This window comes from Galeopterus variegatus, unplaced genomic scaffold (genome assembly GCF_000696425.1).
Source record: "Galeopterus variegatus unplaced genomic scaffold, G_variegatus-3.0.2 Scaffold273, whole genome shotgun sequence".
In the NCBI taxonomy this organism is placed as follows: Eukaryota; Metazoa; Chordata; class Mammalia; order Dermoptera; family Cynocephalidae; genus Galeopterus; species Galeopterus variegatus.
Window position 1 is genome coordinate 98052 of NW_007726384.1, and position 20287 is coordinate 118338.

At 37.0% G+C, this 20287-nt stretch overlaps 1 protein-coding gene across 1 annotated transcript in view; it reads left to right on the top strand.

Moving 5' to 3' along the window:
• Positions 1–16473, top strand: part of FAM133A (family with sequence similarity 133, member A) — a 39044-nt gene extending 22571 nt beyond the window's left edge. Inside the window, exon 2 of the mRNA XM_008566861.1 lies at positions 13497–16473. Coding sequence (XP_008565083.1) covers positions 13600–14346 — 747 coding nt within the window. The 5' untranslated portion in view covers positions 13497–13599 and the 3' untranslated portion in view covers positions 14347–16473. The remainder of the gene's footprint in view (positions 1–13496) is intronic.
• The last annotated feature ends 3814 nt before the right edge of the window (positions 16474–20287 follow it).

A 20287-nucleotide genomic window follows, 5' to 3' on the forward strand; every position in this document is an offset into this window, starting at 1 on the left:
AATAGTGCAGACTTTAAATCATTTTGCTGGGGTCTAATCTTGGTTTTAGCATCCACAATCTATGAGATCTTGGACAAATTACTTAGCCTTTCTGAGACTGAGTTTCTTCATTTTTCAGATAGGGAAAATAATAGTACTTACTTCATGGAGTTGTTGTTGACAGTTAAATGAGGTAATCCATTCAGCCCCCTTGGAGTGGAACCTGCTCATGGTGAGTGCTGAATAGTTATAATCATTATCATATGATTAATGATAATAATCTTAGATATATTAACTATTTATATTTATACAGACTTTTATAGTTTTCAAGCTATGCCCAAAGAGTATTTCATTTGAACTTAGGGTCAGGGGATGGGGTTGTAAAAGAGAATGATCATATATCAACTCCATTTACAGGTATGAGAACTGAGAGAAAGAGTCTATAATTTGCCTAAGAGCGAGTAAATGGGGGAGCTGGGCCTTCAACTCTAATGATAATCAACTCTAATGATAATCAACTCTAATGATGATTTGCTGCCTGGTGAATTTTCCTAAGCTGCTTTCTCTCTCTTCATCCAGCCAACTCTTCCTTAGTGCTCTTCCTAGAATTGGGAACTATTTCTTTTTTCCCCCTGTGGATGCATACTGAGTAATCTCTGCACATGATTTTTCAAATAAGACTAGTCATGGAAATGTAGTCTGTTTTGATTCCAGAGTAATGAGGTACGGGCTGATTATCCCTTATCCAAAATGCCTGGGACCAGAAGTGTTTCAGATTTTGTTTTTGTTTTTGGTTTGGGTTTTTTTTTTTAGATTTCATAATATTTGTATTATGCTTACCAATTCATCATCCTTAATAAGGAAGTCCAAAATCCAAAGTGTTTCAATAAGCATTTCCTTTTCATCATGTTAGCACTCAAAAACTTTTGTATTTTGGAGCACTTCAGATTTCAGATTTTTGGATTAGGGATGCTCAACCTGTAATGGTAATACAAATTTACGCAGTTTGTGATGCTTCTGAGCATTCCCTACTATTATTTTCAGTAGCCATTTGTAATTTAGTTATTGTAACAAATAATTCTGTATGCTCTGGCCTTTAAATTTTAAGGAAATATACATATTTCAGTCATTTCTAATGTGAGAAGACATGTGACTCATGTAAGTGTATCCAGCTTCAGTAAATAACTGTGGTGATTTTAGCTATTTCATAGCTAGTGTATTCACATATACATGTCAAATTCTCTGTTTTCAAAAATACATTAAAAAAATTCAGGTGGGAGTAGTGAGTTGCAGAAGATAGTGATGCATTGATACATGTAAAATCAAGCAAGGCTATTTAAAGCCATGCACGAATACATGTGTTTTGACCAGTGTTCCCTAGTAAAGAGCTCCTTGGCATTTTGCTTCCTATGAGTAGGACCTTATCTTTTATAAGTTGTTAGAAGAGATGACAAGTGTATCTTGGCACAACTAGATCCTAGGGAAAAGTTGGCAGATTTTAGACTATAAATCAGTTTAGAAGCACAGTGTATTGCCTCAAGAGGCATCTCATGGTCTTGTACTATAAAATATATCGCTTTAGTTTAACAATAAAATGTAAATAAAATTATAAAGAATAAATGGAAAGTGCAGTTTTATCTCACTTTGGAAGTTTGATTAATATTGCATTTGCCTACTGGTCAGATGTGAATGAAATTGATTTTAGATCTTTACTGCCAGACAACACAGACGTAAGCTTTGTGATTTGAGGAATCTTGACAAGGATTTCTGTAAAATTTATGTTATGAGACATTTGTTAAATAGAAACCGGGACAATGGGCAGAGATATGGGGCAAATCTTATTTCTTTTGGTTGTATTTTTATAGGATTACTCGTGTCACACAGATGGAAAGAAACTAGTATTCAGTTAACTTTGGTTCATGAAAGATGACCCTTAGAAAGAGGGACTGGAATTTTGAGGGCTCTAGGATATTTTGGTTACATCATGTATAGCCAAATGTACTGACAAAATAACTACCTTCTTGGCAAATGCTTAGTTGAATATGGTGCTTATGTATCTTATAGTTTTCCAGAGGATTTCCTAAAACATTTACACTGGCACTGTAGATACTTGTTATTTTATTCACGGCTTCTTGGCTAGGGCAAAGTGCTAAAGGGACAAAACTTGTGAATTTAATTCTTCTGAGGGCCTTTTTTTTTTTTTTAAGACTATACACTTAGCCTTTCAAACAATTTCAGAAATGTATGCAGGAAATATCCATTCCTATTACTTGAAAAATACCCATACCACAGACTCCATTGATGATGAATCAGTCATACCAGTCATGTCACCTAGATGTCATGTTAAAGTCAATACAGTGTTCTGTATACCATCTCTAAATACTTCATATCTATAGTCCTGGTGCCAAGTACTTAGTTCAAAATTAATATGTTACTGAATGAATTAAAAGCATTTCATATGTGAGGGTATTTCACAAAGTTCTTGGAAAAACATGATTGAAAAATTACTAATCTTTCTATGAACTTTTTGAAGTATGCTCATATTTTCTAGCTCTGTCTGCTGAGGTGGCGTAGAAGCAACAATACCCCATTACCAATGAGCATACCTAGCACCCAGGTCTTGTTTTCTAATAACATTCTATATCAAAAGGAACCAGGGCTCTGTAGAAATGATTCTAGGGTTAATGCAGGGAATATACAAAATGATTTCAGAGTGTCTTGTAAGAGCCAGAAAGTAAAGAAGTGCTTAAGAAACAAAATGATGGAGGTATGTTAAGGGGACACAGGAGCCAACTAAAAGAGATTCCAGTGGCCAAAGCTGAAATAATTTGAGCAACAAAATAAAGTAGTATTGGAATAATACCCAAAGTATAAAATCAATACTCATAAACCTATCCTGATATGAATAAATGATTGACTACGTAAATTAATGGGAATGAATGAATAGACAAACTTCCTGTACAGATTAATTCCAAATAATTTATTTAGATCCTCCCCAATCATAGTAACTCCGCATTCCTTAAGTGTGGGCTGCACATAGTGACTTCCTGCCCAAAAGTACAATATGAAAAGAGGGGTTCAGTAATCTTACATGGAAAAAACTAACAAATACTACCTCAGTCAGGCAATCAGCGTTAACATTAGTGATGTTTAGTAGTAAGTACCCTTGATAAGATATGATCTTTCTCTCAAGAACTTATAATCTAAGTAAGTCTAACTATGAAAAAACATCAGACAAACCCAAATTGAAGAGAATTCTACAAAATAAACACTTGATCCTTGCTCCTCAAAACAGTCAAGTTTATCAAAATCAAATTCTGAGAAACTGCCAGTCTAGAGGAGCCCAGGAGACATGATGACTAAATGTAATATGGTATCCTGGATGCATTCCTGGGATAGAAAAAGGACATTAGCTAAAAACTAAGGATCACTGAAGAAAGAATGGATTTTAGTTAATAATAAGGTGTTAGGATTGGTTCCTTTGTTGTGGCAGATGTTCCATATCAATACACGATGTTAACCATAGGGGAAACTGGGTGCAGGGGATACAGAAATCCTCTGTACTATACTTGAAACTTTTCTGTAAGTCTAAAACTATTTTTATTATTGGTTATGAATATTCATGAGATACAAAGCTGACTGTGACCCCTCATGCCCAAGATGTGAAGGCGAGATCCATACTGGCAGTATGCCCATTACCAGAAATTGTGATTGTACCCCGTGTCCCACAGCCAATTCTCGCCAATCTCCCTGCCCATCCCACTTTCCCCCAGTCCAATTTGTATCCGTAGGTATGCTCTCTCCCTCTGAAAATTGAACACACTACCGTGGTCTTTCTTTCCTTCCTTCTTTCTCTCTTAACTGCCACTTATGCTGAGTACATATGGTATTTATCCCTCTATGCTTTGCTTATTTCACTCAACATGTTTCTCCAAGGTCATTCATGTTGTTGCAAATGGGAGAATTTCATTCTTTTTTATGGCACAGTGGTATTCCCTGGTGTACATATACCACATTTTTCTTATCAAATCATCCATTGATGGACATTTAGATTGGTTCCATATCTTGACTATTGTAAACAGAGCTGCAATGAACACGTGAGTGCAAGTATTCCTTCCACATGATGATTTCCATTCCTCTAGATATACACCCAGAAATGGGATTGCTGGATTGTATGGAAGATCTATCTGTAGTTGTTTGAGAAGCCTCCATACTGTTTTCCATAGTGGTTGTACTAATTTACAGTCCCACCAAAAGAGTATGAGTGTTCCCTTCACTCCACACCTGCGTCAGCATTTGTTACTTTCTGTCTTTTTGATTATAGCCAGTCTAACTGGGGTGAGGTGGTATCTCAATGTAGTATTAATTTGCATTTCCCTGATGACTAGTGATGTTGAGCATTTTTTCGTGTACCTATTGGCCATTTTTATGCCTTCCTTTGAAAATGTCTATTCAGCTCCTTTGCCCATTTTATAATTGGGGTATTTCTTTTTTTACTGTTTAATTGCTTGAGTTCCTTGTATATTATGGATATTAATTTCTTGACAGATGCATAGTTATCAAAAATTTTCTCACACTCTGTAGGTTGTCTTTTAACTCTGTTGATTGTTTCTCTTTGCTGTGCAGAGGCTTTTCAGTTTGATAAATCCCATTTGTTTATTTTTTCTTTTATTGCTTGTACTTTCAGGCTAACGTTCATAAAGTTTGTGCCCAGACATAGTTCCTGAAGTGTTTTACCTATATTTTCCCTTACTAATTGTATAGTTTCAGGTCTTATACTTAAGTCTTTAATCCATTTTGAGTTGATTTTAGTATCTGGTGAGAGGTGCATGTCCAGTTTCATTCTTCTGCATATGGATATCCAATTTCCACAGCACAACTTAGTGAGGAGACAGTCTTTTCCCAAATGTAGGTTTTTGTTGCCTTTGCCCAATATTAGATGGCTTTAAGCCTGAGGGGTGATTTCTGGATTCTATATTCTGTTCCACTGGTCTGAGTGTATTTTTATGCCGGTACCATGCTGTTTTGGTTACAATACCTTTGTAATATAATTTGAAGTCAGGTAGTGTTATGCATCCAGCTTTATTTTTTTATTATTTTTTTTTCCTCAGGATTGCTTTGGCTATTTGGTGTCTTTTGTTGTTCCATGTGAATGTTAAGATTATTTTTTCCATTTCTATGAAAAATGTCATTGGCATTTTGATGGGGATTGCATTGAATCTGTAGATCACTTTGGGTTGTACAGAAATTTTCACAATGTTGATTCTTCCAATCCAAGAATGTGGAATATCTTTACATCTTTTTATGTTTTACTTAATTTCTTTCAGTAGTGGTTTGTGGTTCTCATTGTAGAGATCTTTCAACTCCTTGGTTAAATTGATCCCTACTTTTTTTTTTTTTTTTTCCCATGACTATTGTAAAAGGGCTTACTTTCTTGATTTCTCTTTCTGTTAGTTCATTATTGGAGAATATAGATGCAACTGATTTAGGGGCATTTATTTTGTATCTTGCAACGTTACTGAAATTATTAACCAACTCTAGGAGTTTTTTGATAGAGTCTTTAGGTTTTTCTATGTATAGTATCATGCCATCTGCAAATAGGGACAGTTTGACTTCATCTTTTCCAGTCTGGATGCTCTTTATTTCTTTCTCTTACCTTATTGTTCTTGCTAGTACCTCCAGTACTATGTTAAATAGAAGTTGTGAGAGTGTGCATTCTTGTTCCTGTTCTTAAGGGGAAAGCCCTCAGTTTTTCCCCATTCAGAATGATATTGGTGGTGGGCTTGTCATAGATGGTTTTAATTGTGTTGGGATACTTTCTTTGTCAACCTAATTTATTGATAGTCTTTATCATGAAGGGATGGTAATTTTTTTCAAATGCTTTTTCAGAATATATTGAGATAATCATATGGTTTTGTCCTTGAGTTTGTTAATGTGATGTATCACATTTATTAACTTTCATGTGTTAAACCATCCTTGCATCCCTGGGATGAATCGTACTTGATAATGGTGTATAATTTTTTATTGTGTTGTTGTATTCTGACTGCTAATAGTTTGTTGAGGATTTTTTCATTTATGTTCATCAAGGATGTTGGCCTCTAATTTTCTTTTTCTGCTGTATCTTTATCTGGTTTCGGTATCAGAGTTTTGTTGGCCTCATAGAATGAGTTTGGGAGATTGGCTTCTGTTTCAATTCTTTGGAATAGTGTGAGTAGAATTTATATTAATTCTTCTTTAAACATTTGATAGAATTCAGCTGTAAAGCCATCCAGACCTGGATTTTTCTTTGTTAGAAGATTGCTGATTACCACTTCAATCTCATTGCTTGTTATTGGTCTATTCAGGTTTTCTATCTCTTCTTGGTTCAGTCTGAGGAGTTTCTATGTGTTCAGAAATTTATTCATATCTTCCAGGTTTTAATATTTGTTGTCACACAGTTGTTTATAATAGTCTGTAATGATTCTTTGTATTTCTGTGGTATCAGTTGTAATGTCTTCCTTTTCATTTCTGATTTTTGTTATTTGGGTCTTCTCTCCTTTTTTTTGTCCATTTTATTTATCTTCTCAGAAAACCAACTTTTTGTTCTGTTGATCTTTTCTACTGTTTTGGGGGTCTCTATTTCATTTAGTTCTGCTCTGATCTTAATAATTTCTTTCCATCTACTACCTTTAGGATTGATTTGTTGTTATTTTTCTAGCTTTGAGGTGTAACATTAGGTCGGTTATTTGAAGTCTTTCCATTCTTTTGATGTAAACATTTATTGCAATAAATTTCCCTCTTAGTACTGCTTTTGTAGTATCCCACAGGTTTTGGTATGATGTGTCTTTATTTTCATTAGTTTCAAGAAATGTTCTGATTTCCTGTTTAATTTCTTCTTGTACCCATAGGTTATCCTGGAGCCGACTGTTTAGTTACCATGTATTTGTATAGTTTTCAGAGTTTTTCTTGTTATTAATTTCCAGTTTTAGTCTATTGTGGTCTGAAAAGTTTCTTGGAATGATTTCAATTATTGTAGATTGGTGGTAACTAGATTTGTGACCTAATGTGTGGTCTATCCTGGAGAATGTTCCATGTGCTGATGAGAAGAAAGTATATTTTTTAGTTGTCAGGTGAACTGTTCTGTATATATCTGCCAGGTCCAGTTTGTGTAAGGTGTATTTTAAATCCTGTGTCTCTTTGTTGATTTGTTGCCTGGAAGATATGTCCCATACTGAGAGAGGGGTGTTTAGGTCACCCACTATTAATGTATTAGGACCTATGTCTTTCTTTAGGTCTCAATGTTTGCTTTATATATCTGGGTGATCCTGTATTGGGTGCATATATATTTGTGATTGCTATGTCTTCTAGCTGGATAGATCCTTTTGCCATTATATATTGGCCTTCTTTGTCTCTTCTTATGTTTTTTAGGTTTAAAGTATTTTGTCCAATATAAGAATAGCTACACCTGCTCATTTTTGGTTTCCATTCACATGGTATATCTTTTTCCATCCCTTCACTTGTGGTCTGTGTATGTGTCTACGGGTGAGGTAGATCTCTTGATGACAACATCTACTTGTGTCTAGCTCTTTAATCTAATTAGGCAGTCTGGTTCTTTTGAATGGGGAATTTAATCCATTCACATTTAGGGTAGTTGTTGACAGATATTGTTTAATTCCTGTCATTTAATTGCTTTTTTAAAAAAATGATTTAAATATCTTTTGATCTTTACTTCCCCTTTTATTTCTCTTCTTAAGTGTTAGTTGGAAATTTAAGGTGGCATGATTTATCTTCTTTCTCTTTCTTGCTGGCATTTTTGTTTAATGGTGGGTTTTGCTCTTTCTTGTGTACTTGTGATAGTGGTCATCATTATTCTTATTGCAGATGAAGGACTACCTTGAGAATTTCTTGTAGGGATGGTCGTGTGTTTGTAAACTCCCAGAATTTTTATTTGTCTGGGAAACACACTATTTCTCCCTTGTTTCTGAAAGAGTGCCTTGCTGGGTAAAGCATTATTTGGCAGCATTTTTTTTTCTTTTTGTATTTTGAATATATCATTCCACTTTCTTCTGGCCTGTAGGGCCTCAGTTAAGAAGTCTGCTGTTAGTCTGATGGGATTCCCTTATAGGTGACTTGATGCTTTTCTCTTGCTGCTTTTAAAATTCTCTCTTTGTTTTTGAGCTTTGCAAGTTTAACTCTAGTGGGTCTTGGGGAGGATCTTTTTGGATTGAATCTGTCTGGGGACCTTTGAGCTTCATGGATCTGAAAGTTTGCATCTCTCCCTTCACTTGGGAAGTTTTCTGCTATTATTTCTTTGAATAAGTTTTCAATACCTTTTCCTTTCTCCTCCCCTTCTGGAGTATCCACAGTTCAGATGTTAGAGCACTTGAGGTTGTCTGCTATCGCTCTTTGATTTTTATCATTATTTTAAATTCTTTTTTCATTTTATTTTATCTGCCTGGTTATTTCGAAAAGACTGTCTTCAAGAGCTGAAATTCTTTGTTCTGCTTGCTTTAGCCCATTGCTCAAGCCCTCTATTGTGTTTTATATTTCAATTGAGTGAATCTTTCATTACTAGGAGTTCTGCTACACTCTTTTTTAAGGTATTAATCTTTTCATAAATTTCCTGCTTCGTATTCTGGATATTTTTTCTTATTTCATTGTGTTCTCTGAGTCTTCTTTTATCTCTTCAAGTTTTTTAAGATCGTTGCTTGGAATTCCTTTTCAGACATTTCAAGGATTCCCTGTTTTGTGGATTCTGAAATTTGAGCATTACTGTCTTCCTTCAGTGATGTCATATCTTCTTGTTTGTTTGTAGTTCTAGCATTTCTTCATTGATGTTTGGTCATCTGGTATAGGATTTTCTTCTTCTATTACTCTAGGGTTGGCTATGAGGATAAAGATTTCTTCTTCTATTGCAGGCTTTACTGGTGACTCTCCTTATATCAGTGTAGTCGAGTGAGCAGCAGGTTGCCTGTAGAGTGGCCCTGGCTGTTACTGTGGTGGTGAATTGTCCTTGCTGTGACAGGAGGTGTTGTAGTGGCTATGTTATGCCACCTTGGATCCTGTTCCAGAATCTGTGGCCATAGACTGAGCCCCCAGTGCCACGTGGGTTGGCTCACCTTGGCACCTGCTGCAATTGAAACTGGAAGATGCCTAAGAAGCATGGCAATGGAGATGAAAAGATCTACCAGGGCTACAGATCCTTCAGCTAAGTGAGCAATCACCTCTCAAAATCATAGGCAGGGAGGTGGCTGCAAATGTGTCCTCTGCTCTGGTCATGCCACCACCACTGCCACCACTGCTACCTGTAGACACGCACTAAAACTATTTTAAATAAAACTTTTTAAAAGACATTTTGCTTCGTTACTATAAAAGCTAAACAGTAATGATGATTTGTTTTCCTGAGTAAAAAATTCAAAATATATCACTATATTAATATTCGTAAGGGGATGAAGTACTCATTTCTTTAAAACAAACACTTGACTAAAATTTATACTTGGAACTTCTGTCTTCTCACAGCCACTTTTTCTGTTTTGTCACTTGCATCTGCAATATTGTGTTGCTGTTGTGAGCTTTCTGGTATTATCTTTAAGATGATAGAGACTAATCCTTTGTCATCTGACAATTCTGTAGAGGAAAGAAAGAGGAAGTGGTATTTTAAATTCTACATGTTTTCCCTAGAAAGATGAATGCTTCATGACAAAACTACGCTGGAGGGAATTTACATGAGGAGAATGGTTTCAACACAGTGCAGTTTGCTAGCACATTGATCCCAGTCAAGATAGGAGTGATAATTCCTCTGTCAGAACAGTTGTGTTAACTAGAATAGGATATGTTCATGCTTGAGTTTTTCTTTTTTAGTATTGTCTTTTATATTTAACTGAACATATTTGTGAGGTACAGTGCATTATTTCAATATATGCATATACTCTACAAAGATTCACTTAGAGTGGATAGCATATCAATCACCAAAACATATATCTTTTCTGAGTTTTATTTAGTAGAAAGGATATCATATTACACACACTTGCCTAATACTAAGATTTCCAGGAAATTTCAAAATATTATTAAATTTCTCCATGGACCTTTTTTATCTGTTATTTGCCCTGTGAAGTCAATTGTGCTGCAGTTGTTCTCTATGTTATAATCCAATGTGAAATGACAAAACATAGTACAGCAGTTTAAGGTATTTATGAGTATACATATATGTGCACATATCATTTTATAATTTAATAGACTCATTGGTATCTTAAATCCTTCAAGTAGCTTTCTAAGAGACATTTAAACTTATATGAGCAAGTGTGAACAAAGAACATTAAGATTTTTTTTTAATAGGAGCCTCATCTAACTGTCCAGACATTTGCAGAAGAGTTGGGTACTTCAGATAAAGTCTTGGAAGATTGCCAACAATTGTGAAAAACAATTTCAACTCACATGCATGTGTCTGTGAGAATTCATCCACAATTATACATCACACTGAAAATTCAGTGAAATGACTTGTAAAATAGAGAATGTTTCTAACTAGTTTTGATGGTATTTGCAATAGCAACTACACTGTGAAACATTAAAATATGGTTTAATTAACTTAAATTTACATTGACTTTTACCTGAGCATGTTAAATGACAAATGGTATGAATATAATCCCTTTCAAGAAGGAGAAATTGAGATCACGACTAGTTTACAACAGTATAAAAATATGAATATTTTGCACTATATTTGGCTTTTCCTTTTCACCTTAAGGTCTTAGCATCTAATTGCCTTTGTTTAGAACATTCCATCAACTTTGGCTCTTTTATTACTCCCATCCTGTTTAACCCTTCATCTGGCTGACTGTGGTTTACCATCAGTTCTCAGATTATATGTCAGCATCAGAGGTGACCTTCCCTTCTGAATTAGGTCCTTTATTATACCTTTCATAGCATCCCGTCTTTTCCTTAATCTTTTCAATCACAATTATAATTATATACTCATTTGTCTGATATTTGTGGAATGGACTATTACCTTTACTAGATTGTAATTTCCATGGCATATGACATGGTGTCTGGTACATAATAGATTATCAAAAAGGAATTGTAAGAATCAGTGAACTCAGATTATCAGCATGGCTGTCACAATTTATATCTAATCTTTACATAATTTTAGCATATTTTGTGCACATAAACAGAGATACAGAGGATCAAGTTTCTCTTTATCCTATAATAGAAGCAGAGAAGGTAAACCACAATACTGTTAAAACAAAGTGTGTGAGCAACAGACTTTTGTTTTTATTATTACTTTTCTTCTTTCCTCAGTGTGCTTTATCTTCTGAAAAAGGATCGCACAGATTCTGTAGTTCCAAAGGCTTCTCACAGCACTTGTCTGGTGTCAGCACCCCCACCCATTCCCCTTTGCTGTTACTCCAAATTTTAATTATTGGTCTCAAAACTCCTATGCTGCCTTAATCTTAGCAAATGAGCTTGGCACCTGCCATTGAGTGAAATCGAAGGATATTATATGAGAAATACTTCAGCTTTCACCCTTTCACTTCCCACCACCCTCAAAAAACAAAAACAAACAAACAAACAAATGAAAAACTGCATCCATACCCTTTCTTTATTCTTTGCCTTTACTCTCAAGAAACTCAAGTTTCTTCCATGCTAAAAACAAACAACAACAAAAATTTTCTTTAACTCAGCATCCCTCATTATAGTTATCTTCTTATCTCTTTACTTTTCTTCTCAACATAGTCTGTGTAATCCAGGTCTACATTTTCTCACCTCTGATAATCAGGCTGCCTCCTATCTATGCAAATTCACCTCCTACCCCTGCCCTCTTACTCTGTAGGTCCATCAACACTAAATTTGCAGTGCTTTTTCAAATCCATGTGTTTTTTCACCTATTGTTTCCTCTGCCTGGAATATCCTTCATTTCCTCATGTCCTGGCTGACTTGTTCATCATTCAAAATCCTGTACAGACATCACTAATTCCAGGAGGCCCCCGCTGAATGTTTCTCTCTCCCAGAGTTACTAATTTATCCATCCATTCAGTTGTTTGTTTATTACCGAGGAAATATTTAATGAGTACTTAGTATGGGTCAAATGCTATATTACTTACTGGGAACACCATGGTGAATAAGACAGGCCAAACATAGCCTTTACACTTCTTGCTTTACATTTAGCAGTGGACACATACACACATACAACCAAACAAAATAATTATCAATTTAATAAGTACTGTTATTAACAGAAACAAGGAGCTGGGATACAGAAAAAAATGAAGATGGGGTAAACAGAGAGGCAACCTAATTTACTATAAGGTTGAGCCATATTAAATTGTTGGTATTTGAGTTGTTTGTGTCCTATAAAATTGGCAGTTTTATGTAGTTCAATCTTTTAGTTGCCTTTCTGAGGAAATGACATTTAAGCTGAGGCCTGAAGGATGATGTAGAATTGGCTATGTTGGCTAAGCTTGAAGCTTAGCATGTTCCAGGAATCAAGAGGAGACTGGAGGAGATGGAATTGAGAAAAGGGGTGAGTGACTCTAGATGAAAGTAAGAGACAGAAGTATGGCAGATTATATAGGACCTTTATAGGAGATAAGATTTGATTCTCATTAAAATGGAAAGCTGCTGGAGTGTTTTGAGATCCCTCTGATAACAGTGGGGGACTGGAATAGAAGGGAGTAAGGGTGGAAATAGGGCTATTAATTGAGAGGTTGGTGTCAGGAGGCAATATAGTGTTGTGTTATGTGTACAGGGTTTAGAATCAGGCTGCCTTGGTTTAAATCCTGGTTCTGCCATTTATTAGCCCTGTTACTTTATGCAAGTTATACTCAAATTCTGTAAGCCTTAGTTTCTCCATCTGAAATAGGTACAGTAATAGAATCAACTTCATAGGTTTAGTCTAGGGATTGAATGAGCAAATCTATTGCAGAGCAATAGGCAGACCCTAACATAAAATAAACACTTAGTAGATACTAGAGATTAATCGTCCAAGTGAGAGATAATAGCAGCCTGGGCAGAGTTGATTGGCAATATGTTTGGAGAAAAGTGAGTGGATATGAGGCCAATTGTGGAGGTTTAAACAGCAGGATTTAGTAATAGATTTGACATGAGAGCTGAGAGAAGGATTTTTCAGGTATGACTCCCAGGTTTCTGTCAAAAGGAGTAGAGTGGATCATGCTGCACTTTCCTAAGTTAGAGAAGGTTTGCCTGGTACAGGTTTTAGCTATATAAATTTCTCTACATATACCATATAAAACAGGAATGAAAGAAAGAACGAAAAGGTAACTATCATACAATAAAAAAGGAAATAGTTAATCAATATTTTAGATACCTGTCAGAACCTTGTATGAGATATAAAAACACTTTAAATATATGTTATGTTTATATCACAGTGTCTCTATAATATGAAAACATCTTAAATATGTATATTGCTTATTTCCCAAGATTTTGGAAATTTCTGCGTACTGTGATAGTCAGTGAACAATTAAGTTTATGTGTTTATTTTGTTATATATTAAAAGTGTTTCATAGTTATTCCATCTGCTTATCTCACAGAGTGAAGCCTGCTTCATATACCAGCATATTAAAAACTTAAGGAGAGTGTCTATCCTTATTCTCCGTGGTGTCTGAGAGTCTGCTCTGGTAACCGTCAGACACCATGGGCAAGCGAGATAATCGGGTGGCCTATATGAATCCTATAGCAATGGCCAGATGGAGGGGCCCAACTCAATCTGCAGGCCCAACAATCCAAGATTATCTGAATCGACCAAGGCCCACCTGGGAAGAAGTGAAAAAACAATTAGAAAATAAGAAGAAAGGCTCTAAGGCATTAGCTGAATTTGAAGAAAAAATGAATGAGAATTGGAAGAAAGAACTCGAAAAAAGCAGAGAGAAATTATTAAGTGGAAATGAAAGCTCATCCAAAAAAAGAGAAAGAAAGAAAAAGAAAAAGAAGAAATCTTGTCGGTCTTCATCTTCTTCATCAAGCTCTGATTCTTCAAGCAGTTCTTCAGATTCTGAGGATGAGGAAAAGAAACAAGGGAAAAAGAGAAAGAAGAAGAAGAACCGTTCATACAAAACGTCAGAAAGCTCTACATATGAATCAGAATCAGAAAGCAAGGAATCTGTGAAAAAGAAAAAGAAGTCAAAGGATGAAATAGAGAAAGGAAAGGATACTAGGAGCCTCAGCAAGAAAAGAAAGAAGACTTATCCTGAGAATAAACCTTTGTCATCTGAGTCCTCATCAGAATCAGATGATGAAGAGGAGGTACAAGCAAAAAAGAAGAGAAGGCGTGAAGAGCGAGAAAAAGCAATGGACAAAGCAAAGAAGAAGAAGAAGAAACAACACAAGAAACATAGTAAGAAGAAGAAAAAGAAGTCTGGTTCAAATCACAAGTCAGAATAACACCAAGAAAAAGCAAGATTTCCATATTTTTTTAAAAAAAGCAGTCTAAAGGAAATTTCAACTGTGAAAGTTAGGGCATATTTACCAAAATGCGTGAGTTTCCCTGTGTTAGTAGAATTATTCCTGGACTTTGAGTTGCCAGTCAAATGCCAATGTGCCAGAAAGGGCCATATTTGTTGCCTGCAGCTTAAAGATAGGGTTTTGTTTGCTTGTTTGTTTGTTTGTCTTTCCTTACAGTGGTTAATTTTTCTGGGAGCTAAAACTCTCTTCTAATACCAATGGTTAAAATGTTTGTAATTAAAGTAAAATGTTTTAGATAATAAATAATTTTGACCAAAAAAACGTATCTAAGGTTAAATGTATCTAATTTGGGCACATCTTTAAAATATAATTAGAAATATCCAGATTACATTTTTGAAATAAGAACTTAACATTGATGTCTCAAAATCCTTACTTTAGTAGATAAGTTTAGTTTATTTTACTTTTTTCCTTAATAAACTTTTGTTTACATGGGGAAAGGGCTTGCAGGGGGAAAAGTGTTTGCTAATCACTTTGGCTTGCTAAATAGTGTGCCTTTGATCCTTACACGTTCTATTTTTGCCAGGGCAGCAGCCATTCTTCTCTTACTTAGTGAAATTCTGGGATGTTGTATGCTGCTTCAAGTGAACAAGCAATTTATAGCATAAGTAAGCCCCCAAATCTGTGAAATTTACCTCCACTTCAGCACTATTCACTATATAGTGCTGAATAATATTTAGCATTACAATATTACATGTTGAATTAATGATACCCTTTGAAGGGGAATCATTTTAAACAGACCCTGATGTTTTTTGATTAATAAAGATTCTAAATTTTTTTTGCGCAATTTATACTATTAAGTTTTAAATATACAGTGTTATACCATATAACCAGTGATCCTTTTTTAATATGATTTATGCTTAGGATACAAGTTTCAAGTTCGTAGTTTCTTAAGCTTACTATGTTAATTTCATTTCTATGTTTAATTGCACACTTGCCAGAATATTTAGCATGTAAAAAGAAGGTTTTTTAAAAAATATTTAATGCCTTCATATTGAAGCTGGTTTACGTACGCAAGTTGAGTGCCAGACCTCTAGTATGCTGTGTGTCTTGTTACATAAAACTACTGCCAAAATCTTAGTAAGTATGCTGTTCAAAAATTTGTCTGAAGCATTGATATTGAATTAAAATAGGAGTTAAATTTAGGTGATAATGACATCATTGATCTTCCTGTGTCCATATTTTACTAAGATTTGGTGCCTTGTGTCTGTTGCTGATTCACGTTTACCACTAATGTTAAAATAAGTTAAAATTATTTTTACTTTACATTTTTATATATCAGAGTAACATCAATTATAAATTTATGTCTAAAAGAAACCTGTTACTGAAGATGTGCAATTGTAATGTCATAGGTACAGAGTATTTTGGCACGATGAGAGGCTCAATAGCTATTGTTGTAGCTATACAATAGCACTTGTATCGCAAGTAAAACTATAAAGATAGAAAACATCTAGTAGATAAATAATATGTCAGCTCCCCAAATTTTTACAATGGAAACACCTGTAACGGAATCTCTCACTAATTAGAACATTATAGTAATACCATGTTAGATCACCTCAGAGCTTCATAACTTTAGCTGTTTCCTAAAAATACATCTATATGTATATGCTGATAAAAACTATTACATTTAAGGGATATTTTGTACTCATAGAGTTTTTCAAAATTGTTCGTTAATATGTTTTTTAAAAAGCTTATATTATTTGTAGAATATGGCAAAGATGTTTATGGCTCATCCTATATCTGTGTGTTCCCATTCACTTCCCAGCCCCTTGTAGTTAGGTGATGCTATTTGACTACTCCTAGCAGAGGGATTGTAAGCAGAAGTGATGTGTCATTTTCATACTGGAGCTGTAAAAAGTCCTGCATGACCCTCCAGTTCAGTCTACCTGCCAGGGTGACCTACAAACAATGTATTCCAAATGGCATAACTACAAGATGGATGCAACCTGGGTCTCTAAGTCACTGGTTGGAAGGAACCTGACCTGGAGAGCTGATGGACTTCCAATGGACTTTTTGAAAGTAAAAAATAAACCGTTATGTGTTAAGCCACTGAGATTTGGTGTCTTTTTATTACTGCATCACCTAACGTAATCTGATGAGTAACACAGAACTCTAGAACTTCTGTTTCATTATCTACATAAAATAACTCACTGATCTTCTATCACATTTTTCTGTAGTGTGAAGATTGACCCAGAAGTGATAATTTATGCCATAGTAGAAAAAGATGTTAATTTCATTTGCATTTTTTTTTTGTAATAACTGGAGAACAGGGTGGTCTAGCATAATATTGCATACTTATCAGCAATGCTGACTGTCTAGGAAATAAAACTACATTATTCCTCTGATTATAGCCAAAACAATGTTCCAGTAAAGAGTTTGGGAAGGAAATTTTGAAAACACTCATGGGGACTTGATAAAGAAAAGGAATGTAATTTTTCAGATATAAGTATAGAAGTTATGGTAAAGAGAAGTGTCATAGAAATATGTAGAGGACAATAGATTAAATAGATGCAAGTGACCATTTAATATGTAGCTTCCAGACTGAAAACAGAAATAGTTTTGTCCATATGTGGAAAGCACTAAAGATGTTCTTAGTGATTTGCTTTATGCAATTAGTAATAGAATAGCTTTAGCCATAATATTCAACTCGCTTTGACTATGGGAAGGGAACCAGTGAGAAAGTCAATAAGAAAGGAGATGGGAGATGGGAAAAGTCAATACAATCTCAATTAGAAGTTTAATTGTGAGCACAAAAGAATTTTAAAGCTCTCAGGCTGAAGAAGAAGGTTTAGATTGGAGATGAGGAGAAATGAATAAAATTCAGGGTTATTGTTTTATATCTTGTAGCAACTCCCTTGATAATTTATATATTTATTTGGGGGAGAAAGTTGTACATTTGACATTGTGACATTTCTGCAATCATTTTTGGTTTGGCCATAGTTTTTATGTTAGTCTTTTTCTGTTGCTCATAACAGAGTACTTGAAACTGGATAGTTTATAAAGAAATGAAATTTATTTCTTACATGTTTGGAGACCTGGAAGTCCGTAGTCCAGGGGATGCATCTGGTGAAGGCCTTGTGGGTGGGAACTCTCTACAGGGTCGCTTGGCGACCAGGGTATCACATGGCAAGAATGACATGAGCAAGAGATCTCTAACGTGCTCACTAGCTCTCCTTGTAAAGCCACAAGTGCCACTCCCATTACGAGCCACCAGACCATTAACTCATTACTCCATGTGTGGATTAATCCATTCACCAGGGCATAGTCATCACAATCCAATCACCTCTTAAAGGCTCTACTTTTCAACACTGCCATGGCCTGATTTCCCACCCTCTTAACTCTGCTACAGTGGGGATCAAGCTTCAATGAGTTTTGGAGGAATAATGAATGCACAGCAATTTTACAAAAAGAAATATTTAATCTGAGATGTAGGTTTGTAGGTACTGCATGCCTCATGAAAATTGTAGTCAAACATTCAAAAATACCTATGTACTTTAGAGTTGAAATGACTTTCCCATTCCTTCCTGAGCTGTAAACAACGTTCTGTCATCAAATGGCTCTAGCACTTTTTCTTGACTGTTTCATGGCACTTGCCTTAATTTGTCTTATATTACGTATTTTATACAGTTACAAACTCCAATTGTTAAGAGCCCTGGTGTAGGGCCTTAAAAACTAATGCCACCTTAAGTGACATTACAAGCGGTGCCATTATGGGCCCACAAGGGTGTATTAACGTGGCAGCCTAAGACGGCGCTGGGAGGAACTAGGGTGGGAGTGTCTGCAGGAACCTTGCCTTAGCCCTTATTGGCCAAAAACGTGCTTCCATGCTCGTGAACGCTGCGTGATTGCAATAGCAAGGCATTGAGATAGGATGCATGCTCTTGACCTTTAAGCTGATAGGATTATGTTAAAACCTCTCCTCCCCATCTGCCTATAAAAGCAAGTGCTTGTGTGATAATAAACGGAACTGCTCGCCAGAACCCCCGCCACGTCTTAGTGTCCTTTAACAGGCTGGTTGGGGCAGGTGGCTTTGCTCACCTCTCTTCACAGCTCTCTTCCCCCATCTCCTCCCAATGGAGGGAAAGAGGAATCCGGGCCATTCGCTCGCCCACCAAAAGGAACGAGGCTAGGGCTGTTCGGGTCAGCCCACGGTGGACCCGACAGAGTGGTGCCCCATGTGAGGCATTTTTTAAAACTCATGGGTGAAAGGCGAGCGAGTGAGGCCCTTGGCTGCTCGGTCCTGAAAGAAGGTCGACGAAGGGTGATCAACCAACGGAGTGGCCCCCACAACTGCAGTAGTCACCATGAAGTAATCCACCTGCGTGTCAGGGTGAGTACCATAACAAGTGGAAGTCCCTGCACTTCTCTGCCCTGTTGCTCCCTTTGTCCCTTCCTCGTGGGGCAACATGGGAGGCGTGTGTGGAAAGAGTGATGAGACAGCCTGCAAGGCTCTAAAGTACATGTTAAAAAGCAGAGGCCTTGGGCCGAGCCCGTGGCGCACTCGGGAGACTGCGGTGCTGGGAGCGCAGCAGCGCTCCCGCCACGGGTTCGGATCCTATATAGGGATGACCGGTGTGCTCACAGCACTCACTGGCTGAGTGTGGTAGAGCCGGTCTCAAAAAGGACAAAAAAAAAAAAAAGCAGAGGCCTAGAAATATCTGACTCCACGGCCACCAATGCCTGGCGTCATGTGGTGCAGGTAGCCCCTTGTGCACCTTCGTCCAACTTGTTTTCATATGAGACTTGGGACCGGGTTCAGATCCTGGCCAGAAAGAACGAGATTAGTCACGGGCTAGACCCCCCCTTAGGGTTCTACCTAACCATCCCTGCCCTAAAGCTTTGCTTCCATCCCGAGTATCAGGAAGGGGCAGAAAGGGATTGGGCGCAATTTGATGAGGAGGGAAAAAAGGAAACAAAGATGCCAATGCAAGACCCTGAGCCACTGAGTGATACCTATGCCCCTACCCTGTACCCTCCTCTCCCAGCATACTCACCCCACCAAAGTTTAGCCGAAGGAGAGAAAGCGGCACCTGAAGAAGTGGAGGAGGCTAGCCCACCTTTCAAAACATCCCCGGCAGAGCTGCAGGCTTTTCCTGTTATGGTTCGCTGGGAACCCCCACCCCAGCCATCTGCAGCCCGTTGGGGGAAGCAGCCCCTCAGGCCTATCCAGTCAACGTTGTAAAAGAACTAAAAAAGGCTGTTGCTGAGGCCAGGACTTTATCCTCAGCCTTGCAGGCTCAGACACAAAACTTAACCAAAGCCTTCAAGGCGTTTACCGTCCTGATCCCCTCAGGAAACAATACTTCCCCACCCTTCAAGGGACAATATTTTGGTTGCGGAAGACAAGGTCATTTTAAAAGCCAATGTCCCAAGGCTAAAGGCAAAAAAAAAAAACCCTACCACACCTTGCCCCCAATGTAAAAAAGGATTACATTGGAAAAAGTACTGTAGGCCCAAATTTGACAAAGCCCCTGGTGGAAATAGGCCGGCCGCTTGGTACCGTTGGGAAGCTCATGACCTTCAAGAGCTGAAAAAGGCTGTCGCAGAGGATGGGCCCAATTCCCCATGGGCAGAAACCATCCTCCAGGGCTTAGCACACCAACCCTGCACAACCCAAGATTGTAAAATGCTCTGTAAGGCTGTCCTCCCCCCAAACTTGTTTATCAAGTTCTGCGCCTTCTTTAAAGAAGAGTGCCATGTGGAGGCAGAGATAAATCAAGCAGTAGCATTGCCCAATGCCACCAACCCTGGACTCACCTTCCTGTGGGTCCTTGGCAAAGGTTCCTGCGTAGGTGCCAACAAACCCTTTTGCAGCACTGTGGCAAATCTCATTGCCCCCCAAACCAGAAATAAGCAGACGTGA